Source organism: Sphaerodactylus townsendi, linkage group LG07 (assembly GCF_021028975.2).
Source record: "Sphaerodactylus townsendi isolate TG3544 linkage group LG07, MPM_Stown_v2.3, whole genome shotgun sequence".
Taxonomy (NCBI): domain Eukaryota; kingdom Metazoa; phylum Chordata; class Lepidosauria; order Squamata; family Sphaerodactylidae; genus Sphaerodactylus; species Sphaerodactylus townsendi.
The window spans coordinates 79,323,555-79,341,833 of NC_059431.1; the positions used below are offsets into that span (position 1 = coordinate 79,323,555).

Genomic DNA, 18,279 nt, shown 5'->3' on the forward strand with positions numbered 1-18,279 from the left:
GGTACAATGATCCCTGATGTACATTCTTAAATGGCAATGGTCAGTCTAGCCACCTATTTAATTCTATGCAATTGGGAAATAAGTACAAGTGACATGTGCCAGTTTCACTGCCTTTTTAGCATTTTATGTAGAAAATGAAATCCACTTAAGAACCAGGAATTACTTTGAACAAAATTACAATGCAGGTTGCTACATTCCTTGCATCCAATAATATATCTTTAACAAGAGCAGCAGATTGAACTATCAAGAGGGAAAGGACATGGAATAAAAAAGTCATCTGAAAGGAATGGTTTCCTGCATGTCCAATTCAGCTTAAGTAGCATAGATATTTAAAAAAAGAGATATTTTTGTAAGCTTCAGTATCTAACATCGCACTGAAGAGCAGAAACCATCTGCGTAGTGGTCCCATATGTCTATGAGGCTCACAATCCACCAAGCACTACAGAAACACAATCTCCACTCAATTAAATGTAGTTTGACCTTTGTTTTGCATGTATGTGTGGTTTGGTTTAAATCGTGTACAAACTTTACAGAAATGAACGGACATTATGTAGAGTCAGTGTTTGGCCAGACTGTCCCTGAAATCAGTAGTCTTAAAAGAGAGGAGTTCATAAGAAAATAACTAAAACTGATTTTTTAAGGAAGCTTGCACTGTCTGGGATGGAATCATATGTACTTTTATTAAGTACACATTTCCACATGCTAATAGAGCTCTTATTTATCTCGCAATCATTAGATTAGCTCTTCCTCTGAGAAAGAAGACAGTCTATGTTCTTAAGCATCTAGTATTATAATAAAATTTCCAGTCCCCTGAACACTCTGAAATGTATCAAAATAGTATCTTCCAGTTCTCTCCAATGAAAGCTGCCTTTTTAATAATAACTCTAATGCAGCTGCTGTCAAATGAATATGCCTCCAGTGTAAATCAAAGATTTTTTTTTGGATATTTCAGAGTGCATTTAATTTTAAAAAGCCTATTTATACAAAATCACCATGACTAACAGTTAACATTAAAATATTTTGTAAAAACTATGAAAAAATTAAATTACTTTTAATTATAAAGAGGACAAAAACATTAACATTAAGCTTCGCAAAAACCCTTCTTGACTCTTGAAACTAAGAAAACATTTCATATTAAGCGGCCAGTGTAAAATGATTGTATTTACCTTTTTTTCCCCAAAGAGACCTGGCAAAATACATACACCCATTCCATTTCACAACTCCAGTAAAAGTAGTGTTCAAGCACAGATAAAATTTGACAACAGTCAACCTTCAGACTTCTTTCTTTTGCATCCCTCCCCTCCCCCATGATAAGCCCAACATCAACAGGGCTAATATAATCTGAAAAAGTAGTTTAATATCTGTTAGACTGCAGTATATGTATTTCCAGTAGCACTGCACTGTCTTATAGTTTGAGTAGCTGTAACAATGTGCTCATTGTGAAGAGGATTCAGGAGGCTCTGCTGTACTCCACTCTCGAGTACCGGCTGTAGGCAGCCCACCTGAAAGGCCTGGCTTATTTCAGTCTTCTCTCTCTTTGCTTGTGGCTCTCCAGATTCATCCAGCTCTTCATCGATTTCACTTTCAACTTCACTGCCTTCATCTGCACAAAAAGCACACCATAAATGTTGCCACATTCTGATACTATATTAGTAGCAATTTTAGCAATGCTATAATTACCTTTACTTAGGGTATCTGCTAATCCATTTGTGACAGATTGCAACAGAAAAGATACTAACTTGCAGATATACCTGACTAAACTCCATCTTTCTTCTTGACTTCTTTTTGATCTGATTTCCTTTCAATATTTGGTTAGTCAATTTGCAATTTTAAAAAATTGCCCCTGTAGGTTAATTTGTTCCCTGTTATCTTTGATCCTGCAATGCACCATGCTATTTCCCTTACTGCAAGTCTGTGCAAGGGAAAGGGAACTTCTGCTCATACAAAAAAAGGGGGAAACAATTTCTACCATTTTTCTTTTCTCCTGTAGACCTCATGTCATTTCCAGGGGTTTCTTGACTGTCTTTTTGAAAAGCACAGTGGGCTTTTCAGTGGGAAAGGGAAGGGAGGAAAGACCTATTCCATAAGCACAGTTCTGCTTGTGGTTTTGTGCCTTCAATCCCATAATTATGTATTCCAGATTCATAGTGTATTATTGCATGCAGAAGTCTAGCTCTGCTAAGTTTACAAAGGTAATCAACTTTTGTTCATTTTGTCAAAGTGTAAAACTCATCTCTCACTCTCATAACTTACGATTATGCTTTGAACTGATATAGTGGTTCAGCACTATAACAAACTTGTCTCAATTTCAGTCTGATTTACATGGCCAATAAATTAAGAGGACTCTTGTGACATGCTACAAATACCCTCAAATATTATGTAATACTAACCTTTGTCCATATTTCCAGGGGAAACGGCATTTAAATCACCAAACTGCAGAAATAAAGATCATGCATGTATATTTAATGATTTAGCCGAATACTCTCTGTAGCAGTCAAATCTGACAACAAAAGCTGATATGTTATTAATCATACAGAAATAACATGTAGCAGTTTTCACAGCACAAAGGTGTTCAACCAAATAGCTATGAGACCTTTGAGTGTCATAACTGAGCCCTCTGGAAAAATCTTATGCTATAAAATGAACTTTATGGTAACGACATATTAATCCTACCACAAAGTCCTTTAAACTAAAGTTGACTATGATGAAGTAGCTTGGAATTTATACAGGGTAAAAGGGAGAAGAAAAGAAGGGAGAAATGGAGGAAGACAGATTGAGTATTTTGAAAGCATAAGTTATCAGGCTGAAAAAGCAGTAAGGTGCAGCTTGTAATGCTTTTTGAATAACATAAGGAGCCCATGTGGACTGTTTGCCATCTTTCTTCATAAGACTACTAGGAGCAGCTCGTAGGTATAGGTATATTTAGGTATATTTAGTCTGGAGAAGAGAAGGTTAAGGAATGACATGATAGCCATGTTTAAATATTGGAAGGGATGTCATGTTGAAGATGGACAAGCTTGTTTTCTGCTGCAATGGAGCCTAGGACAAGGAGTAATGGGTTCAAAGTACAGGAAAAGATATTCCACCTAAACATTAGGAAGAACTTCCTGACTGTAAAGGCTTTTTGACAGTGAAATACACTGCCTCAAAATGTGGTGGAGTATCCTTCTTTGGAGGTTTTCAAACAGAGGCTGGGTGGCCATCTATCAGGAGTACTTTGACTGAGTCTTCCTGCATGGCTGGGGGTTGGACTTGATGGTCCTGTGGTCTCTTCCAACTCTATGATCCTATGATTCTAAGACACTGTTCATTTTTGCCCCCCAAATAAAAATATTGTATTGTATGAACGACAGCAAAAATGATACAGATACTCATTTTATAAGGAATTCCTTTCAGCATCAAAAACTGAAGCAGTTTTTAAATACAATCAGTATGAAATCCACGAGACTAAATCAGCTAAAAAGAAGATATTACTACAATGGAAAACTCCTCTTGGGAAGAAAACTTTAGCTTTACTTTGTCCAGGAAGAAGCAAAGCATGAATTATAATTTAACTTCACTCTTGTGGCCTGCTAGTGTGACAACAAAAATACCCAACTTCCTTTATGTTTTATTGAAAGTGATAGGCTTGAAAAGAATAGATGTTTCAGAATTATACTAATTTGTCAGGTAGCATTTAGCCCATTATAGAGAGCATAAAACATGAACCATAAGTAACATCTAATATATATAGACCAGAAGGTGTTTATCAGATTAAAAACAAAACCTTTTCACCCTTCAGGTGCAACTTTAGACCATATTTTTGGCGGCCAAGGCAAATGACAATACTCTATATGGCACAAGCAAGTCTGAGAGAAGAAAAATCAGCTTTTCTGAAACTAATATGGCAAATGGTAAGAGCAAAATATGAATTTCATTGTTCAAATTGAGTCAATTCTAAAAATATATATTCAGAAACTAAACTTTAGCATTATAGCTTTACTTGGTCCCTTCCAAATTTTGCAACAGTTAACAGTTCCCCTTAAAGATTACATTGTGTTAAATGTAATGTAAAATATGATGTTAAGTTACACTTTAGTTTAATTAACTACACACATTTTGGAGAAAGTTATGTCCAGTTCATTTTTATATCAACTTACCTCTCCCATGACTGCAATAGGTGTCTCTCCTGTGGCTTGGGCAACACGATGTTCTACCAAGTAAAACATGTATTCATCATACAATAGACGAATCAGATGAAAAGAACCAAAGCTAGCAGCACTGCGCAAAGTTAAATCTCGAATAACCATAGAGCTGTTAAAAAAATGAAAATATGAATGGAAAACCATGATTGTTCAGAAAACTGTAGAAATATCTGAAGCACATAAAAGAGTTCTCAAACAATTTAGGGAAACACACTTATTTATATTATACTTTTAAAGTTGTACTAAAATGTAAGCATTTCTTCTTTTTAAATAAATAACATTCATACTGGAGATATGGGAGAATGATATAGTGACTATAGCTACAGAGTGGTAAGAAGCATGTATTTTCAGAAGTACAGTAGATAATATGTTCAGGAGTCCACTATATAAGAACATTAATTCACTTATTGAAATAATTCGAATCTATTGTACTGAATGTAAGTTTCATGAGCCATAGCTGGGTACAGGGGGGAAAAGCGCCCGGTGCACTGGTGCGTCCTCCACCCCTGTTCCAACCTGGAACTCCCTCGCCCCACCCTGGAATGCCCCCGGAATGCCCTCACCGCACCCCCATAGGGGCCGGTGCCTGGTGCATTGCGTCTCTCCCCCTTGGAGCTACGCCTCTGCTGCAGGCCCTATGATGCTTATTGTGGTCTATAAGGGTCACATTATCAATTTGTAATTTGGGTTCTCATCTTGTTAAGGAGATAAGTAACATCTTTCTTCTGGTCAATAACCATCATCCTACAAAGACAAACAAGCATATACAGGTTAACTCCTCAAGCCTTCATCTACAACCACAACAAGTCCCAAGCACAGATTACATTTGTTCGCTGTTTTCCTTTGTAACTGGTCCTATCTATTCTGCACAGCAAATGTATAAGGGGTTGCAGTTGTCATAAAGGAACTCATTTTCCCTTTTCCTGTTCACATACATGCCGTGCAGGCAACGATTGGAGTCCATGGAAAGAATTTGCGTTGTTTTCACACCTTCACATGGAGATGCTTCTCTTTCTTTGATTTCCTGCAACACATGCATAGCTCTGCAGGCATACAGAAATGAACCCCTGCAGCCATGCCAATTGAGCTACAATATGATTGGTGGCGCATGTGCAACATGCTGTGCATGTGCTGTGCATGTGCAATATGCAAATTAAAAGAAAAGAGAAAGGGACCTCCCTGCCATGGCAGGACCATAATGAATGTATTGCGGCGGCAAGCAGAATCCCCCCCGACTATGGAAGGCATGGTGGAAGGGAGGAAAATAAAGTGCCTTCTGCCTGGCTATACACACAGGAGCAGATCCAACCTGGGATTTTGCAAAAGGATCACTGGTTTAGCGATTTTTGAAAATTCCAGGTTGAGGGAAATAAAACGAGGCAAGCTCGTTATGGGGACGGGACCTGTACGAAGTGTCCCCCCCTCCCAAACTGTTTGTATTGCGTGCTACACCTATGGGAATCCACCTATGTCAAACTTTATGTGGCAGGCACCTTCAGGCATGGGTTTGGTTTGTGTTATAAAATGCCATGTATATGGATGACAGTGTTATTACTAATCTGATTGAATAAAACCTATTTAGAACACTTTAAGGCACTAACCTGTAGAAGGACCACTTTAACAGAAACTGCCGTGCTGCTTTAGGAAAACTAGGTCTTCCTTCATATGGTTTCAGTGCTTGCATCATTACATTATCAAGCCAGGCAGCCCATTGCTCCAGAGTGCTCTGCTGCTGAAGAGTCATCTTGAAATCTGTTTCCAACCTCTGTACCATGTTGTCATCACACTGGCACACCCAGGAAGCCTGCTCCTGTCACAGTGCAAAAAAGAAAGTCAAACCAAAAGAAGCTCCACATGCCTTCTGTCTACTAATAGTCTAAAAATGGACAGAGATTGAATAAATGGAAACTTAGCCCTGGGGATGAATAGAGTAAGCTTGGATTTGGAGCACAGGAACCAGGAACAGGAATGGAATTGCTGGTCATATGAATGTGCTTGAATATTGTTTCTCATCACATATTTGTGAATTATCTAATTATTTAAATAGGCCACTAACTATTATCTTTCCCAAGTTGACTAAATAACATTTGCAGCAGGTGCATTCATTCGGATACTGGTAAATGCTTCAGTACTTTGTACATGCTTGCCCAGAAGTTTTACAAAGTATGACACTAGAACATTTAAAAATTCTAAATATTTCATGAGATACTGACTGCCATATTTGTGTTAGACATACTTTGTATGCATAAACAAAGCAGTTTTGTGGCAGTTTTTTTAGATAAACCTACAGAGGTAGAGCTACCAGGGGATGGGGGGGTGCACATTGCACCAGGCACATGCCTGGGGCGGGCGGAAAATCCCCCCCCCGGCTCCCCCCACTTACCTTAGTTTAGCCTGGAAAAGCAGCCTGTTCACTTGAGGCTGAAAATGGCCTGGTGGGAACTACCAGGTGACCTTGTGTGTGTGTGTGGGGGGGGGGGGGCGGAAAACACAGAGTGCACACGGGGTGCAGCATGGCCCAGTTATGCCTCTGCAAACCTATGACAGTTACTTAGATACTTAAAGAACAATGTCAAGAGCTCAGGGATCCTTCTCCTCCAGACTGAGAATCATCATGGAACAAGAGAAAGAGGAACTGTGCTTGCTCCTTGGGGCTACCACTTGATCTACAACTAACTAGTGGCACCTTTGGGGAAGGACTGGAGTGGGGTGTGGCCCAAAAATGGCAACAGACAAAGTAGCTCTCAAATGTTCTTGAGGACCATTACTTGGGAGATATGCAAAAGTTACAGAACTACCTTTAAAAGGGCTGGTAAGCAGTTTGGCTATGCACTTCAGGCTGTACAGGAGGAGAGCTGTGAAAGGAGGAGGAATTGTTGTGTTCTCAGATTGCCCCCCCCCCTTCTCTAAGTCAAACTGGTGCAGTGTTCTAGAGCCAACCCTTTCCTTTTCACAACATATATGTTGTACTATTCCAGCATACCTGGACATTGGCAAAATCGACACGGTTGAGGTCATTGAGCATCTGGTTGATTTGAGAAGTGTTCTGCAGCACAGCACGAGCTGCCTGAGCCAGGTGATTAAGAGATGTGTATCTTCGCAGAGTCTGGGCAAAGGCACTTACAGCGGCAACCTATGAAGACAGAGAAATGATCAAAACACACACTTGTGCTTTCACAGGGATAAAATAGGTCAGCAAAGTTCCCAAAAGACATCCCCTTGCTGAGAAATGCATTTTTCACTCTTTTTACTTAGATTCTCTCAGCAAGAAAGATGACGACGCATGTACAAAGCAGCCACGTGTGCAGCAAGCTTGGCTCTGAGTCAGTCAATCTTTCATGAGATAAGGTAAGCCAAATAATGAAAGTTGCATTCGAAAACAACAAAATCCAGCAAGCTTGAATCCTGACAGAATTTATATGGACAAATGAAACACCAATGAATCATGTAAAGAGTTCTTTGAACTGGGATTTTAGACATCTGTGGAGGAATGTGAGGTTTGTGGAAATATTAAAGACATCAAAGATTGCCCGAAAATATTTAATACAGAACAGTATTACATAAAAGTGAAGACTAAAGGGGGGGGGATGGTTCAATGGAACAGGCACAAGTTCATGCCCCTACGTTTGCCCACCCCACCAGTACATTTGGCAAATGCACCAGTGGTGTGGGCAAACTGGGAGTCGGGCAGGTGCCATAGACCTTGGCAGTGCCTGACCCGGAAGGGGGACCGGCCATTTCAGGCTGTGTTGGCGTCTGATTGGACACCAGTGCACGGGTGGGGGGGGGTAGGTGACGCGGGGCATTTTTTTGGGTGGAGATGACTGCACTCAGCTCCCCCCTGAGCTTTTGGGCTATGGATGCTATGACTGGTGCCCTGGACTTATGCTGAGGAATTTTTTTTGTTTTTTCTGCCTCTCTACACCACTCAAAAGTTCTCTGGAGGAGGTGGGGAGGCATGGCAGTGGTGCTGCATCCCAGGATCTCAGGCTGTGACTGGAGCTGCCCAGCCTATATTTTGTTTTAAAGAAAGTGCTTTTGAGATTGGTTCTCTCTAATTTGAATGAACAATAATGTTTTACTAGTGTTTCATAAGGCCCAATTTCCCCAATGACATAATGATAACTCTTCAGTTTACCTTGGTTTGAATCATTCTCTGGGGAATATTGTTCATGGCATTGGAAAGCCAACCTTCAAGGCTTTTTGCAAAATTGCGAATGGCTTGGGTCAAGGCACCTATGCATGAAAAAATATAAAACAAATGAAAAAAATTAAGGCTTGTGTATATTGAAATATTATGAGTACAGAACAGAGGAAGACAATTTTCATAGTGGAAGTACAATTACAATTGAATAAATGCCGATGCATAATTCTAATCACTGTAGGATCAATAAAGAGAAATACTATATAGAATTTAAAGTAGAATGGTATCCATATAACAATGATAGTCCTATCCAAGAGCCCAGGTGGCCAGCTGTGAGCCAGCCCTGCCACCCTGCCACTTTCATAGGGGCTTCCTGGCACTGTGGGGAGCCTTGCAAAGCCCCCATTAGGCTTAATATTCCTACAATATCTTTTTAGGTAACATAAGTCTAAAGTCCTGGCTGTTGGCATAAGGCAGCTAATGGCTGGGAAGAAGCCGACTCCTGTAAGCTCCTCCCCAGCTGTGCCTTCAGCCCACCCACACTATACTGGCAGCAGCAGAGGCATTGTGTCTGGCACTGAATCCCAGCACCTGGGAGGGCTGCAGTGGCTGCACGTCATGGAATTGCCTCTCCACCAGGGCAAGTGCCCTAGGAAAGGAAAATCTGCCAGGGCGGCTGTGTGCTGCTCCCACAGATGGATTCCCCTGCTTTGGATGGGCCATAAATTACATAGTCTTAACCCAGTTTTCACTGAAGTGGTAAACCTGTGTTCGGGATAATCCACTATAGACTTCAGGTAATTTCTTTTCTATGATAAGTATTCAATTATGTGACCTCTTCCTGCAGGCTGAAATGGTATAGCCTAGACACTCCTGCAGTGACAAATAGGTCCTAGATAAAAGTCATTTATTACACTGTAATTTCACAGCAGCTAAAGACATAACCACGACAATATCAAACCAAATGTACTGTTAGACGAAGGTGCAGAATTTCCTCCTGCTGTGGAGATGCAGTGTAATCTGTGATTATTATTTAGACTAGAATGGAATATTTTGATATTTACTGTGTGTGAATACAGTACCAGCTTTTGGATTTTCTGCATTTATACTGACATCATATGGGATTAATTTGAAGCAGTATTTCTATTACGTATTTTTGCTACCAATCAGTATTATGTACCATAATTTGTAGTTTCACAGTAAGTATTACTTTTATACCTAATGCTCCCTCCTTTCTCAAGTTCTTAGCTGTGGGGTTTCTTTTTGCCTTTTAACTCTGCACTAGAGCTTCAATATTAGTCTGCATAGCTAAGAATCAGTGTTTGTTTTTCATAAGCTTATACTCACACGTGAAATACTTCATCTATGTTTTCAAACACATGAGGTATTCAGTTTCAAAGCTTGCATGAAAAACCAGCCACGGTTATGCCAGGACTCTTTCAATATATATGGAACAAACACGCACAAACAAGAGAGCTACTTCAGATGGATTAAATGGTTTACACATGCCCAATAAGAGTTGTAACCAATTTTTTTTTGAATAGCAGACTACTTGTCTCAAAACACAAAAATACACCTACAGTACACCAAAACCTGCTTGAAAAACATCCCAAAGGGTTAAAAACGGTTTCTGGTGAGTTTAGAGGTAGTTGCTCTTTGAAAAACCTGAGGCACCATCCCTGCTGGGGATATGAAGTATGTCATACAGTTCTCTGAAATAGGCTCTATTAAGAGGAGCCATTGAAGTGGTTCTCCTGATGTGCTTAGATTTGTCTAAAATGTAAAGTTCCAATTCAAACACTCCTTTCTTCTACTTATGTTAAAAAGGTGCTTAAATGTGTACCCTGGAACATACAAACATTTGCTTTTTTAAACTACGCCATCACTAACAGGCAATTTATATAACCATATACTTAACAGATTAGAAGGGGAGTAAATGCCTATCATCATGGGGTGTCATTACTTCTTCCTACCTACACATTCATTTGAACACAGACATTTGAACTTTAATAATTAGTTTTCTATAGTATTTCTTAATGGAAGTGATGGATGCTAGCTTATATCAATTGAGTAAGTTCCTAAAACAAACTAAGAAGTGGAACAAAGGAATGCTTTCATTGTGATAAGGACAGAGGGACCCTATGGAGTGGCAATCAATTAGAAGCCAAGAAAGACCAGCTGCACATACACTTTGGGTACACACTTGAACTTCTTTGGATTACAACCTACATGAAGATGACATATTCTCTACGTACAGCAACACTTAGTATGCTGTGTGAAAACATTAATCAAGCAGTAACCATTACTAATTGGAGTGAAAGCTCTACAATTCTAAACCACATAAACTCAAGTTCAAGTACAAATGAGGACACAGTTATTCTTTGAACCTCTTTGATAAAAAGATAAACATATGGAGCCCAAATTTGTGCAAATTTCTAAAACTATGTATTACCTCTCATTCTATTGATTTCCTTCATACAAATACTACGGTTAAAAATTACTTGCTTTGGAGTGTGTGCCCCTGGTCAATTAAATCACAATGTAACAAATAGCAACAGCAACATTTTGTATTAGGACCAACTAAATTCACAAATATAGACATAATGCTGCCCCTGCTGTTTGGATTTTTCAAAAAGATCTTTATGACTGCCTGAATTTTTTGTTTACAACCAACAAAAATTTGTAGATTACAGTTTGTACCAAAAGAAGACAAGCAATTTCATTAAAGTAATGGTATATAGTTGTCTCAGGGAGGATTATTTACGGGCAGTAAAATCAAAAAAATCATTTTTATGTAATATGGAAAAGAGAGTTATAATCTGTTTTTGAAATTACCATATAGATAGTGGCAGGAGGAGATGGTGGGTGGGTGGGGGGTAGGGGCAGGGGAGAGAATGAGAACACATTTCTAACACCATCAGCAACATTTATTATGATTGAAAGCTGAACCAACAGCACTTTGGGAGCAAAATTTTCAGCAAGTATAAAATTAATATACAAAGATTACAATCTACAGCCTTGTTGTGGTGTAATTATTTATGCAGAAAAGTTACTTAAAAGTTTGAGGAATCTGCTTTCTTATGGATAAAGTCTCAGCAGACAATTTAGAGGTTTCATTAGAGCGGACAGCAAGGAGGAAAGACATATAGAATTTGTCAGATCTTCCTAGGAACTCAGATAAAGTAGGGGTCAGATATGTAGAACAGATATCTTTGTAAAATAAACAGTATAATAATATGTTCCACTGTTTTGGTTATGTTCAATTGGCCCAGGGGCTGTTGTGGGAAAGGAAAATAGTGCAGTGGGGGAGGTTTAAGACCCCTTCCTCACACACTGTGGTCCTGATCCAAATCATATCCCCGTGCACCCCAGATTCAAGTGTCACCCAGGGACACCCAGCACACAATGCTTGACAGGACCTGGTAATAACAGATGGTACTGTAATGTTTTAAATATGTACATATGCCAATAAAGGTCATTTGAATACTTGAATACTTTGAACAGGTGGTGTATTTAAACCCTCAAATTTGTCAGAAAGTTAATGGTACAAGAGGGCAAATGAAAACCAAAAATCTGAAGCCAGCTATTTCCTTATTTAAAACATTTCTATGCCGCCCTGACACTCAATTCAGTGACCCCAAGGCAGTCAGTATTAAATCATTTCAGGCTATATATATATATTATATCAACAAACATAATATATATTGTACAAACAAACATAATATATAAACAAACATAATATAAACAAACACAAAATATAAACACATGGAAAACAAACAGGTAGGATGGTGAACAAAAGTTAGTGAGGGGACACCAAGCCCAAAAAGGAAGAGGGGTTCACTTGTCAATGGTAGAGAAAGACAACGATAGGGGAAGAAAGACGAATCCCACCGGGGAGGGAGTTCCAAAGTGTCTGCACCACAACCAAGAAGGTCTTTTCTTAGGCTGTTACTTGCCTAGCCTTAGATGTTGAGGCACCCAAAACAGGGCCTCTGACAATGACCAGAATGATTGGGTAGGTTCATATGGGAGTAAGCGGTCCACAATATGTTAGACCCAAGCTCTATAGGGTTTTAAAGGTTGACATCAGCACTTGAATTGGGCCCAAAAGCAAATTGGGAGTCAATGTAGATGATACAAGACTGGAGCAATACAGTTCCTATGATTCACTTGTTAACTCAAGCTACAAACCTGCTCCTTCAGGTGGACTGCAACCTCATCCAGAACAGAAAGTATGCCTGTTCCTGGTCAGACCTTCTCCCCTGCCAGCAGCAGTTTTGTTGGGGCAAAGTTCCAGCTTGTTAGTCTTCATCTAATTACTAGTGACACTGGATAACATGGAAGGCATATTCATTCCTTCTTTCTACTATAACCCACCTTGAAATTTAAAAAAAATGCTGTTTGCAGACAAAATGAACAAAAATTTTAACCGTCTGCTTTTTAAACAACTAGAGAAGGTGGTGGCTTATGCCTCTTTCCCATCTGCCTACTGGAAGGGCAAGGAGAAGCCTATCCTGGTACTAGGCAGTGACACATTTTACACAAAGCAACAGTATGTCCAAAAGATCCTTGAGTAGCTGAGTTCAAACATGTTTACACAGTAACTTAGGTGAGAGACTCAGAAAAATAAGGACTCATTGACTGCACTCAGGCAGGATCTACTTCAAGGAGTCAAACGCAATGAATTCTAAGGATATGTAATACTCTAAGGCAAGGGTGTCAAACTCATTTGTTATAAGGGTCAGATATGACATAAATGTGACTTGATCAGGCCAGGCTTGGAGGTGCCTTAGCTGACCCCAGAATGGCATTGAGGGGGGTGTCTAGACTAGTGAGCCCGCACCATGATGGGGGTGGCTGCCTTGAGAGGGCTTATCAGGCTTGTGAGCTAGCTAAGGCAGCCTGCACACACACTCCTGATCCCAAATTGGGATGGGGGAGGGGCGCTACCTCAGCTAGTTCATGGGCCTGATAAACCCCCTCAAAAGGTCCGATCCAGTCCCAGGTCGCATGTTTGACACCCTTGCTCTAAGGTGTTTGAAAACATGGGCTCCCAATGACCTAAATTCTCAAGTTACTTTTTCAAATGTTTGAAAAATGTTTTCAAATGTTACTTTTTCAAAACTACTGTGATAATGCTAAGCTGAAATAAGCAAGTGCACCAAGGGAAAATTTCATACACAGCTGTGAAACATTCTCACTTCAGGAACTATTTGCAGGCACCTGTGAAATGATATTAAAACTTTTAGCTATGCAGAGTAAGAGCAAGAACCCATTGCCTTTGTAGTCTGGTCTGCCTTTGTGGTGTTATTATATAGCCAAACTTGACTGGTAATCTGAGTGGCTTCGACAGGATGGTCATTCTGAGTGTTCATGCTTCCTGCCATTATTCTGATTTTGCTTCTGGGTGCATTATATGGCCAAATTTGTCTGACTGCATACAAAACATGATGGCACAATGTATTAAAGATCTTTGATTGACTGAGACTCAGCACAATCCTAGTTTTAGTCATTTTTGCCTACTAAGTATTTTTAGCTAGAGATGCTAAAAGCCTGAGAACTGAGCTCTCTCTAATCAGTAGCTACAGAAGGAAGAAGACAGCATTAAACTGGATCTACATCTAGCTGCACAGATATTATTAGTGCTCTTTTGTGAGACTCCTTTTCTGACTTGAATTTTAAAAACTGCAGATAAACCCCCGTATGAGAGAAAAGTGCAAGGTGATATACCTCTGCTGCCTTAGTACATGTACATTAATTTTTGCTGTCTGAGAAGTAAATAGGAGTTAAACAGAAAACACAAACTTTGTGGTAGATAACATTAAATACATTATTTAGTCAGAAAAGGAGTCTCACAAAAGAGCACTAATAATGTTTGACAAATTTAAAAATTATAAATACCTTAGTTTTTTACAACTAAGGTATTTATAATTTTTAAATTTGTCAAACATTGGAATTTTGTAAGCTAAAGAAGCTATAAATGACCCATTTTACATTGTTAAAGCAGTACAATTAGTTTAGCTTTGACATGATAGTAAGTATTGTATATATTTAGATTTTTCTCCAAATTTCCATTGGGGGAGACACAATAAAACAAACAAACAAACAAGATCCCTCTCCCGCAACTTCTGGAAATTTTATATCTCTATTTCTAATACCATGCAATAAGGCTAAAGATTCAGCACATCTTGAGGGAACAATAAGCTTTCAACCATTTCCCAAAGATATGATACATTTCAGAGCTCAATACATCAGCTGAATAAAAAAGTAGGAAATAACTTATAGTGATATCCAAACATCTGTCAAAATCAGGGGCATACTGCCCACAGGGACAGGGAGGTCAAATGGCCCCCGGCGCATTGGTGTGTGTGTGCATGCAAAGTTGCCCCACCCCCTCCTCCCCCATGCTGACCTGGGGGTCATTTGACCCCGTCCCCTTGGACAGTATGCAGCACCTGTCTGAGCTTCCTCCTTCTCTCCCCAGACCCTTGGAGGCAGGGCTCAGAGCCAGCTCAGATGGGCACTGCGGCCTCTCTGCAGGAGGTGGCCTTCAGGGAGGCGGGGGTAACTTGGACAGGAGCCGCGGCAACAGGCTGGCCCAGGAGCCAGTTTGCCACTGCAGTACCCATCTGAACTGCCCCAAGCGCAAGGGAGCATGGGGTGTGGGGACATTGGGCTGGAGGGGCACCCGAAGCAGGGGTTGTCCCCAGACAACATTCCCCCGATATGCCTCTGGCAAAATGAATGCACAAATTGAGCTTTACAATCTAAAAAAATCAACAGTCTCATTATGTTGAGATCTTTTTACCCTTGGAGCAGTATGAAGTCTGCTATTCACAACACCTAACAATACTAAAGTTTTCATCAGAAAATGACCTTTAAGTAGTAACTGTATAATGATCTGGTGTTCTTAGAAAACAACTGACACACTGGACAGGACATCATTAAACTGACTCAAGCAAAGCTTGTGGCCATTTAAATGGGCAACATAACTCCTGCTCTTAGTTTTTGAAAAACACATAAACAGTAAAGAAATCAGTATATTTTTCTTCCGTTTGGAGGTACAGTATAATAAGAGAATTGCTCAGTGTGGTTCACAGGTTAATGTGTTTGTCTACAGCTGGGGAAAGCTGAATTTAATTCCTGCTCAGCCATGAAGCTCACTGACCTTGGGTCAATCACTCACTCTCAGCCTAGTCTACCTCACAGGCTAGGTTAGTATGAGGATAAAATGGGAAAAGTCATGTATACAACCCTGAACTCTGTGAAGAGATGGAGGAATAAATATACAACAGGTCTTTTTATTAATTTAAAGGAAGCAAATGCCCTGGTTCTAGATGGGGAAAGCCCAGAATCTCCTCAGTCACTATCAAAAGGAACTGGTGAAACACTTGTTTAGTTCTTAAAGTGAACAGAGTGGCGTTAAGACTTAATTGAGAAGAGAGGGAGAGTACCTCTCGAAACCTCTGGATGTTTGTACTACTTAGTCAGCAAATACACACAACATGTATATGACTGCAGAGACCCTAAAAGAGTCCCTTTGCAGCCCTCAATACATTCCAACATAACCTTCAATGCTAAGCATCAGTTCTGTTCAGTTTATTTCAATATCAAACCAGACACATCAGGTAAAACCTAATAAAATGCAATACAATACTAGGATTAAAAAATGAGTTTGAGGATATCATAATCTGGCCTTACTGACCATCTGGTTGCATATGATACTTGCTCTTAGGCAACATTTTGCCACATTGGATGTTATTTCCAAGGGAAGGTCAGAAAGAATGACAGAAGTATAAAATTGCTCTTCCTGTATTTTCTAGTATTTTCTAATACTGGCATGATGTATTGCAATTGAATGCTATTGAAATAACAGCAACACAATAATACATGCACTATGGTCTTGACCTTTCCTGTTTCACATGGGCATTTTATGTAGGGAATGCAAACATATCTGCTTTCCAAAAGGGCTGATGGCAAGGGATTGAAACGTGCCTGGGTAAAAATTATTTGATACTTCTAATGTCATTAGGTACCCAGCCAGGAGGTTTCTAGGTGGACACGTTACAGTAGGATGCCGCTGCAACCAAACCCTATCAGATTGAACAGGCAAGTCCCAAATCTGTTGTTTAAATATTTCGTTGGCTTTCTAAAGGCCTATATGTAACAGTGCTGAAGGCAAGTGATACCATCAAGTGATACCATCCCATTCTCCAGCCTAAGGAGACCATTTGGTATGCACTGAGGGACTCCAAATACTGATTGCAGAAACTTGGGCGGATTCTGCATGGCCGATAAAGAGCGATGTGCAGCTGCTAAAAACGCTGTTGTGGGGGAGGACTTAGCACGGCTGCTGGAGCAGAGCCGCAGCGGTGTTTCCCCCCCACAACAGCATTTTTGTGATTTGCTAAACTAGTGAGTCTTTTGGAAAGTGACGGCGTCCACCCGGTGCTGAGCGAATGCACTGGGTGGAAGGTGCCGTTTTTCAGCGCTCAAGTGTGTGAATGGCCCCAGGCCAGTGCCGGTGTCATGTACACTGGTGCTCCGCTGATCCCGGGACCCATACAGAATCTGCCTTGGATTGGATTGCTTCCTGAAAGTGAAGATCTTTACAAAGGCAGAGCTGGGAACCGTACATTAGTTGGGCAGTCACCTTCTGCTGAAATACCCGAATTGCTGTGGAGATGTATGAGGCCCCCTTTTTAAAGAACTTCAGAATGGCTGAAGTTGTTCTATGGGCATTCTTAGCCATATGGATTGCTTTACCTCTCCACAACCCTGTCTACTGGAAGACTACACCTGACTTCAGGAGAAAAGTATATATTTGGCACAACTGCTGAGAATCATGCAATCTTGGTAAAATTATTTTTAAGATGGGTCCATATTCACATCTCTTAGTGAGAATAGTTGACAGTTTGAGTATGGCCAGTTTCTAGAATTAGTTGCTCTCAAGGGGAATACTGTCCCAGATAGTGTCCATCATTGGATGAAGGCACTACTCAAAAGGGACAGGTGTACCTGTTGTGGCCATATTCACAGATACACACAAGCTATAGTTGGAAGAACTTCTTCAAACTGACTGTAAGAAAGGCCTGAGTGCAAGTACCCCAGTGTAGCAGGTAGCAGTTGATTTAAACATTATGGGGATAAGCAATGGATGGAATATTGTATGACATATAGGTTCACTGGTTTCTGACAGAATATATCCCCTTCACTGTTCTATACTACACAGTTTTTCTACAGAATCAATAAACCTTTCCATGTGTGATAGAATACTTGATATATGTTCTGTAGTTGAGAATCTGTTCTGTATATGCAAGTCCATTTATTTCCCATATCTGCAGAGTGGTTTCTTGAGGACTGATCTTGCCTCTAGTTCTACTTTTTAATGTTGCAAGGGATGGAGGAAATTTGTCTCCTTCTTTGGTCCTGTCCCACTGAGGCTTTGTTTAGGCCTTAAGGAACAAAGTTGTCATCACTTGCCTCTGTCCAGTTCTTTCTAATGCCATGAGAGTTATCTTTTCTGTTAAGCTCATTAGATTATCAACAATATAAACATGTCATACAAATCTAGGGACTCAGCAGAAAATGACTACATCTGTTCTTTGGAAATGGTTTCCTCAATAGCATATAATATCCTTTCTTTAAGAATCTGTATGTTGGGCAGCCACTTGAACATTCTTTTGCGTTCTGAAATCTGAGTTTTAATGGATAGTATCTCATGGCAGAAAGCTGTCCCAACCAGGAATAGCAGCTCAAGTGACATTTGGTTCCACCTTGGGATTAACAGTTCTTCTACATCCCACAAGTACAGATTCTCCCACCCCAACCATCAGATAAATGAAAATGTGTCCACTTACTGTGAATTGCCATCCTTGACACTATGGGGATTCAACAGTCTGTCTACTCTTAATTTCAAGACTAAAATATATTTGGCAATTTTTAGGACTA

The 18,279-nt window shown here is 40.1% G+C and overlaps 1 protein-coding gene across 2 annotated transcripts in view; it reads right to left on the reverse strand.

The window, feature by feature from the left end:
- Window positions 1–1,143: 1,143 nt before the first annotated feature.
- RFX3 (regulatory factor X3) overlaps window positions 1,144–18,279 on the reverse strand; it is a 209,299-nt gene continuing 192,163 nt past the window's right edge. For both annotated transcript variants that reach the window (XM_048502924.1, XM_048502925.1), the window contains 6 exons: window positions 8,323–8,420; window positions 7,168–7,317; window positions 5,786–5,994; window positions 4,140–4,293; window positions 2,391–2,433; window positions 1,144–1,603 (listed from right to left, as the gene is read on the reverse strand). In XM_048502924.1, coding sequence (XP_048358881.1) covers window positions 1,365–1,603; window positions 2,391–2,433; window positions 4,140–4,293; window positions 5,786–5,994; window positions 7,168–7,317; window positions 8,323–8,420 — 893 coding nt within the window. In that variant the 3' untranslated portion in view covers window positions 1,144–1,364. The remainder of the gene's footprint in view (window positions 1,604–2,390; window positions 2,434–4,139; window positions 4,294–5,785; window positions 5,995–7,167; window positions 7,318–8,322; window positions 8,421–18,279) is intronic.